General features: G+C 41.7%; 1 protein-coding gene across 1 annotated transcript in view; it reads left to right on the top strand.

Moving 5' to 3' along the window:
• LOC101860705 (neuronal acetylcholine receptor subunit alpha-9-like) overlaps positions 1–8884 on the top strand; it is a gene marked incomplete in the record, with an annotated part of 27063 nt that extends 18179 nt beyond the window's left edge. The window contains 7 exon segments of the mRNA NM_001280823.1: positions 822–961; positions 1811–1868; positions 3742–3871; positions 4403–4489; positions 5358–5476; positions 7258–7485; positions 8678–8884. Coding sequence (NP_001267752.1) covers positions 822–961; positions 1811–1868; positions 3742–3871; positions 4403–4489; positions 5358–5476; positions 7258–7485; positions 8678–8794 — 879 coding nt within the window.

Here is an 8884-nt window from a genome sequence, read left to right on the forward strand (position 1 = left end):
CTCTCTCTCTCTCTCTCTCTCTCTCTCTCTCTCTCTCTCTCTCTCTCTCTCCAGGTGTGCGGTATGAAGTTCGTCTGCTACGTCTATTTCGGCCATCAGATCAACAGCACCCCCTCTGCTCCATCACCACCACCACCACCACCATCATTATCACCTTCATCACCACCACCACCTTCACCATCACCACCCCCACGATCATTATCACCATCATCACCACCACCACCCCTACCACCATCATCACTACCAACCCCACCATCACAACCTCTCTCTGCCGGGGGCTTTCGTGGCCTGGAGGTTAAGGTGTTGGCCTCTCATTCAAAAAGTCCCGGGTTCGAATCCGGGTAGCGACCGAACAATTTTCTTCTCTAAAATTGTCTCCTTTCACCTTCTTTCCTGCTCTCTAGCAATGTTCTCTTGTCTACTTTCATTTCCAATTTCTGCCCCCACCCCCTCACCTCCTTTGTCCCCCCCCCCCCCCTCTGGGCTACTGACTCTTTCTGCAGCCTTTCTACTGCTACTCCTAGGCTCTTCCTTACTGCTGTCTTTCTGCCACACCCCAGATCTTCTGGTAGGAAAGATCTACCCCTAGCCTTCTCGGACAAGGGTGAAAAATCTCGGAGGGCCCGTGTACAAGTTGCGCACGTTAAAGATCCCTTGGTGGTCTAAAATTGTTAAGAGTAGGATTCGGCCGCCATCCGGGCAAAATTCAAAATTTCCTACCAACTGAAAATATTAGGTGTGTCCTGCGCGCTCATATGACCTTATACAGTTGCGAGCGCCGTAAAACACTTTACAAAAACAAACAAAAATCTCTCTGCCCCCAGGTGTGCGGTATGAAGTTCGCGAGCTACGTCTACCACGGCCATCAGCTCAACATCACCTACTTCGGCGGCTCCCCAACCACCGCCTGTGACAACTCCGACTACGTCACCAACAAAAACTGGGCTCTCCTCGGCACCACGTGAGTCTGTGTAGGAGGTTGGCGGGAGCTGTTGAGTGGTTTTCTCCTTCGTTCCTATCCGACATAATCTATTATTTCTAACCCCCCCCCCCCTCCTTTATTGTGTGTTGTTATTCTCTTTTAGCATCTCTAATCTTCGCACGTACATTATGACCCATTGTGTTGCAAGTGCCGTAAAACTCTTACTAAAACTAAAACGTAAGTCTATGGCGACCGCTCATAGACTTTGTACTAAATTATAGGCTAGGGGTAAATAATATGGTTCTTAACCCTTTCGATACAAGAACATCCACTAAAATCCTAGAAAAAAGAGGCAGTCAGTGTCGAGTCTGGGGATAAAGTGGTTAATGGAAGTTTTAAATTATGTAATTAATTGTGCACATCCTTCTATACAATTATATTAAGATCATTTTGGAGGCCGGCTGATTCAAACCCGGTTGTCAGGACCAACGCAACATAAGTTTAATACACATCCCAATAGATAGATGGATAGACGGCGATACTCGACAAAGAAGAACTTCCCCACTCTTGAATCAGGCTCTCGTCTTCTGCGTACGACAACAAAGAGCCTGGCAGCTAGACCAGTCGCAGACATCTGTAGATCTAAGAGTTAACTTATTTGCTTTAAACAGGAGGAGCATTATTTGTGTAACTTGTTAGTGCCTTTGTTTTTCTACAGTTCAGGCTGAAATCTTTGCAAATGTTCTCTGTTTTCTTGATAGATAGAAAGATAGATAGATAGATAAATAGATAGATAAATAGATAGATAGATAGATAGATAGATAGATAGATAGATAGATAGATAGATAGATAGATGGATCAACTCTTCACCCCCTGTACATTCCTCAGCTGTGCTGTAAAGGAGAAAAAATACGCCTGCTGCCCAGATCCGTACCCTCACATGCAGGTGAGTTTATAAAGCATAATGGCATTGTCGCGTCATTCCACTGTCGTATACGTCAGTCCTTCTTATTTTTATCTTTAAGATTAGGCCCTTCCCTGATCCATTTGTGTTGCAACTGCTGTAAACTCTTACTTTAAAAAATCAAGAAGAACAGCTAGTCTTAGTTTTGAGAAAATCAGAGAAAGATTGAGAGCCAAATCAAACCATCACCGAGTACTCGTTATTTATCCCTTTGAATACTAGGAAGGAAATATCGAAAACAGCGAAACCTTAATATGGTAAATTCCCCCTGATGTCTTGATTCAAATAAAGGCTTTTTCCCGAGAGACCCATATATTGACTTTGGTAATGTGGAATGACGCTAGCAATTTGTTATTTCCAGCGTAGATGTGTGCGTGTGGTTTTCTTTGTATGTGTGTGCTGGCTTTGTGTGAGTTTTGGTATGTAGAATAAAGAAAACAGAAATATTCTATTTGTTACATCCTTTGATTTCTTGCGATGGTTCAATGTTCCATCTGACCTATTTTTGACTCTGCCCACCCAACTTTCTTTACATTTTTTTTTTCATTCTTTTCACATGTAGCTTTTAGCAAGATGAGACCAACTTGATCAATAAAAAAAAATTAGGCGTCAAAAACATTTCTTTTTGTCAACGTCACCAAAATAGATCGCTTTTGGATTCCTTGAGTGACTAAGTCGTCTTGGGATAATGGGAAACGTGTTTCAGGTATTATCATTTACCTTGTCTAAGTTGAAGAGCACTGCTAGAACATCTTACTTCTTGGCTCTCCCTTTGTTATTTCATCATAAGCATCATCAATGCCTTTCACCCCTGGCAGGGTATAGGCCACATACAAGCTCCTTCCATTTATCTCTGTCCTGAGCCATACTTCCAAGCTCGTTCCAAGTGAGCTCCATTTCTCTCATGTCCCTTTCCACGCATCTCCTCCATGTTTCCCGTGGCCTACCCCTGCCTCGTGCTCCTTGTGGGCTCAGCCTATCTATTTTGCGTTTACCTTTTTACTATAATATCATGACCACCCGCATCTGTTGTGTGGCGATTATATAGGTGAGGCAGGGTGGTGGAATCAGGCTCTCGTCAGTTTTTGGGTGCGTAGAGTTATTGGTATCATCGTAAAACTTGTTCACTTGTCTTTATTTGATTGAAAAAAATATCCTTTATATTGAATACAAGTCGAGATATTTGTGAATGAAGGAGGTGGAGGTCACCTATTTTCAGAGGTAAAATTAGTGAGAAAATGACCGCCAAATATTAGTTATTTCCTTAGCTTAAGAGTCCGTGGTGATTGAAAATTTAAATTTTTCGTGCATTCAGAAATGAGTTCTTTAATGCGCATGAAAGGTGTGGAGCCCCCCCCAAAAAAAATTTGATAAAAATTCACAAACCTGCAGAACAATGCAAGTTTCATTCACTTTATTTATTTTGACGAGAGCATGATTCCACCACGCTGCCTCACATCTACCCTCTAATTGACGAGAGCCTGATTCCACCACGCTGCCTCACATCTACCCTCTAATTGACGAGAGCCTGATTCCACCACGCTGCCTCTCATTATGTGCGCCTCGTCGTCACACTGGAGGCACGAATTTCGTTTCCTGTATGCGGAGAATTTTTTATCGGTTATTTAGGTCTTTCTACCGAGATGTTCTGTACTTCTGAGCCTGTGTTGGCCTTGGAAGACAGGGTCCAAGCCCGCCTCCTAAAGGATCTAAATTATGCAGATTGGGTGGGAGGGGGGCGTTAAAACGGTTGTATCTTTTATTTTTAAACAGCGTAATGACCGTCATTGGGTCGTGTATGCACATATTTTCCTCAAAACTCACAACGTGAAATCTTTACCTTTGACCTCCTCAGGTGAACTTTACCTTCCAGCGTAACCCAGACTACTATGTCCAGCTGTTTGTCTTCCCGGCTGTCCTGCTTGGGGGCCTGGTGCCTGTCACTCTGCTCATGCCGCCAGAGTCCAGGGAGAGAGTGACAATAGGTCAGTAAAACAGCCAGAAAATGCAACCTGTTAAACGCACACTATAGGTCAGTAAAACAGAACCGGTAAATGCATTTCGACATTAAACGATAAATACATTTTAACAAGTGCACAAGGACAAATGCACTTTGGTAAATGTATAGTGCTGTAAACTAAATGGAAATTTCATTTTAGCAAATTGTACTCATTAGTAAATGCTAACTGGCAATTGCACACTGGTATACTAAATAATAAATATACTGAGGCAACTACATAGTGACACATATTTATATTATGTTGATAAATACGCTCTGCTGGCATACTAAACGGTAAATACATTTTGACAAACTCTCGATTAGAAATGCTTGATGGTCAGTTAAATGTACTGTTGTTATATACTAATTCGTAAATGCGCTTTGAAAATAGATACACAATGATACATTTGCTTTGGTAAATGCGCACTGGTATACATACGTGTAATACTAAATGGTGAATCCACATTGACAAACACACAATGATTAACAAAGTTCGATTTCCCATGTGTATTTCCAGGCTCGTTTATCGTCCTGGGTGTGCTCATCCTGAGTGCCAAGTTGTGTGACGTACTGCCCCTGGCCCACGCTCAGCTTCCCGCCATAAGTAAGTGGGCCACCAGGTTCTGTTGTTGTACTCTGACACCGTCATGATATCATCATCTTCTCCATCATTTGTGTATCCTTAACTCAATCATGAGCGTCTATCCTTAACTGTCATGCATGTTTATGTTATAGAGATTGTCCCTCTCTCATCAATCCCAAGTGAAATGATTTACTTACTTTATATGTCTAATTTATATGCCGCTTATACCGTGAGCTATAAATGAGGTATAAGTGAAATAATGAGTGTCATAATTAAGAATATCCTTTGATGCAACTATGTGACTTTTTCTGTCTTAATTTCTCTTTCTTTCTCTACCCTCATTATTTTTGCCGTTTTCTCTTCTTTTCTTTTTCTGCACCATGTACTCTTCCAATATCCAGTCAATCGTGTTATGTTTTTAACTTTCTGTCCTTCTCCACGTTAATCTTATCTTTATTACCCTTTTTTATTTGTTTCTCATCCCAACATGCCCTCTCTCTTCATCATTCTTCTATCGCTCGCCCGATTTTCTTGGAATTCATTTCCATATTCACCGAGGTGCAGGCACGCACTGTCTCAGTGGTAAATGACAAACATAAAATGTTCCACTCTCCGGAATCGAACTCAGGTGTAAAAGCGAAGAGCCTAAACGGTACACCATTTCCCTGATTTTAGTCCCCTCCATGATCCCTTCTGTCCTAGTGGTTCCTCTGGTGTGGTTTGCTCTCTCTTTCCTATCAAACACATGTTATCTTCCATATCTATACTTATTTTTAGTGTTTGTTGCTCTCTTGCCACACCTTTACTCTTCTACCCTTATGTGTGACCTAATTGTGTTGCAAGTGCAGTAAAACTCTTACTAAAAAATGAAACGTAAACTTGTGTCCAGGCATCTACTATACACTGACGCTGCTGTGGTCAGTTCTGTCCCTGGCCTGCTCCGTGTTTGTGCTGAACCTTCACAACAGAGGACCCCGCAGGCGAAAAGTACCGGAGACTATCCGATGGGTAGGTCGATCGACGCACATCATTAATATAACGAGTGTAGCTAGAGTTTTACATGAATCAGGTGTAATTTTAGATTAATAAACGTTAGTCTTTTTATGTTTGATATGTAATACCAGTTAAACATTGTTAAAATATCCTCACAGTTCTGTAGACTTGTTTAAGTATTTAGTCCCATGCTCTTTTGCCTCTGTTGCTTTGGGACATGTGTGTGCGTAAGGGGGGGGGGGGTCAGACAGTGTAACGATGTAAATTGTAGTAGTAATGAAATAAATAGTGGTCGGGTAAGTAATCTTTTTGTTGGTGGTGGTGGTAATGGTAATAGCAGTGTTTTTGTGGTAGTGATGGTGGTGTTGATTGAGGAAGTAGTGTTGGTGGTAGTGTTGTAGTAGCATTGGTGGTGAAAACAGTGGGGATAGCGCTAAGCTGGAGATGGTGGAGGTGGTGTTGGTGGTGCACAAGTTGATGGTGGGGATCAAGGAGATGGCGAAATGAACTGTAACGTTGAAGGCAGACTCCGCTATCGTGTTGATGGTGCTTGTTTTGCTCAATGAGCGACAATTCTACCGGTATGCTTTTATCGTGAATTTTGACTATACCGGGGGTTTTTTTTCCTGTCATGATCTGTGGTCAAACTAATTTGTTGCTGCAGTTAAGCTAGCAAATTTCCCACTTTTCTACCATTACTTCTAACTGAATCTCTGTATTAGAACACTTATGCTCAAGTACAAAGTATTCCAATACAACAAAAGCAGTTTACCTCATTGTTAAGGACTGGTGGGGCACCTGAGGTCTATTTTGGCTATTACAAGGCCTAAAGTGCCGATATTTGCTGTGGGCCATCGTGTGTTATTGGGGATTTTAAAACAATAGTTCAAAAAGTATATTGTGAATCGGTTGCTATGGAAACGGCGGCCATATTGGATTTTGTATACCTTTTTCAATCCCATTTTATTTCCTTATTTATTAACCGATTCACTTCTAATTTGGCATGCCAACAGTACATATGTAGTTCTTAAATTTGGCTTGTTGAATTTTTGATATATGCTTTAGTTTTTATTTTATGATATTTACAATTGAGATGTTGCAAAAAAAAGTGAAAAAAATGGAAAATTCATGCTTTCTAAGCCCATAAATCAAAAACTACTACATTAATCAAGAATTCAACGGGCCAAAATTTAGAACTAGGTGTTGTTGGTATCCTGTGAAAGTTACATTAAAATTGAATAAGAAACAGAGCAGAAAAATGGGATAATATGTGAAAAATAGAATTGTGAGAAAACAGCCGATACAGGTAAGAAAAGGTTAGACAACAAGTGTTTTCGCCGAAAAACCTGACAAAAAAACACAGCTTTAGGGTGTAGCAAGGCTTACATACGTTTCTGGATATTGTTCAGGAAGTGTCCAGGTACTATAATATGTAATAAACCCAATTTACAAAATTTGACCCCCAAACACGATTTCTAGGTGCCCCACCAGCCCTTAAGTGTTAAAATTATCAATATTTTTTCCAGACTCCTTGTTAGGTCGTGTACATGTATCGCACAACTTCTATTCAAAAGTCTCAAAAAAGCCAGACACAAGAAAATTCAAGACCATCGCTTAGCAGAGTTAAAACACTGTCCCAGTATTCATAAAAAGGTACACAAGGACATCTCGAGAAAAGCTTGTTTTCGTAAGATAAAAGTCTCCCTTTCTGCATGATCCGCACTCTATGATTTTGCCTTCCACCCATGCATGCTGCCCGACCGTCCACTAACTAGCCGCATACCTTCCACCAAAAGATTTTTCTGCGGAGCCTCAAGCGATTGGTGTGCCTTGGGAGCGACAGCTACTACCCCCTGTCTGACGTGGACCCCATTTCTATGCGCGGCCTGGACAAAACCATCAGCTCCCAGGACCGACAGTTGACCAACGTTGAGAACAGGAGCGCCACCACGTCGAAAATGGAGAAGGACCTGGAGGAAATCACGCGTCAAGTGAACCTGCTCAGCGCCAGGATATCAGTGCAGGTCTGTTTGGGCGTGATGTTGAGGAAGCGATATGATGTATACATACACACACATACACAGTCATACAACAACACACACACAGTCATACACACACACACACACACACACACACACACACACACACACACACACACACACACACACATAGAGAGAGAGAGAGAGAGAGAGAGAGAGAGAGAGAGAGAGAGAGAGAGAGAGTGGGGGGGGGGAAGGGAGAGGGGGATGGGGTATTGACATATACTAATAGTACGTATTTAAATACTTTCTACCGACCTGCGTCTTCTCTAATTTTGATTTTCTTTATCTCGCACTCTCACTCTGCTTCTGTCAAAATTAGAGAAGGTGGAAAATGTATCTTCTTTGCTGCAGCTCTTTTTCGCCGTCCGTTCCTTTTTTAAAGGTGAACTACATAGCGCATGGTCTGTCGGAGATTATTCAGCTCCTGGCTGGTCTTAGTAATTTAGGTAATGAAGTTGGTTCGATTTTTGTGAGATTTTTTACGGCAATAAGGTCCTATGAGTGCCAAAGATTGGACATGTTTCAAGATAGAAATAACAAACTACATCAGAGCACCCACCAACCATCCACCGGAAATAAATAAAAGTTAACTCCTGCATAGTGTCGGTGTGAAAAACTGTCTGATTTTCTTCCTTTTTCTTTGTTTGGATAGTTTGATTTGTTTGTTGAATGAAAACGAATGAGAGGGAGTAAACAAAAAGGAAGACACAACTTAATCAAGCTTCAAGGTCACCTTAGCCTGGATCTGGTATATTATATTGTTATGCCATACTAAACCGCTTCTGATCCTTTAGTCCATGAACGTTCACTGTGTCTTTAACCCCACCCCACCCAGAGTCAAAAATGAATGTTCCTTTTACTAATGCACCTGTGATCTGATAAAACACCCTCTTCTTCCCGAGATTGATAAAAAGTGCGTTTCATCAGATCACTTGAATACGGATGTCGATACGCAAATAAGAAATGTGTTACATCAGATCATGGCAGAATAATCGTTAGAATGTTTGGCAGCTTCGTTCATTTCCTTGGATTCTTGCTTTTCTTTCTTTTATTTGTACAACAAGGGTGCTGGAACTATTTAGAAACCGAGGGACGTAAAGCAAAAAGGTTAAAAGCCAAACTGTAACTTTTACGTTCTACTAATATTTTGTTTTTGTTGTTTTTTCTTCTTCAGGATGCCAGAGACGACGCGCTGTGCGAGTGGCGACAAGTGGCTCTTGTGGTAGACAGAGTCCTCTTCTTCTTCTTCTCCCTCATCTTCCTCATGTGTAGCGTGATCCTGTTGGCGTAGAGTGGGATGTACGGTGTACACTTCACACGTCTCCCGAGATCTGGAGGACCCAACAGAATGGCGGCAAGACAGCTTGTCGAGTTCCCGGAC

The sequence above is a fragment of the Aplysia californica genome, unplaced genomic scaffold, assembly GCF_000002075.1.
Source record: "Aplysia californica isolate F4 #8 unplaced genomic scaffold, AplCal3.0 scaffold00005, whole genome shotgun sequence".
Classification (NCBI taxonomy): domain Eukaryota; kingdom Metazoa; phylum Mollusca; class Gastropoda; order Aplysiida; family Aplysiidae; genus Aplysia; species Aplysia californica.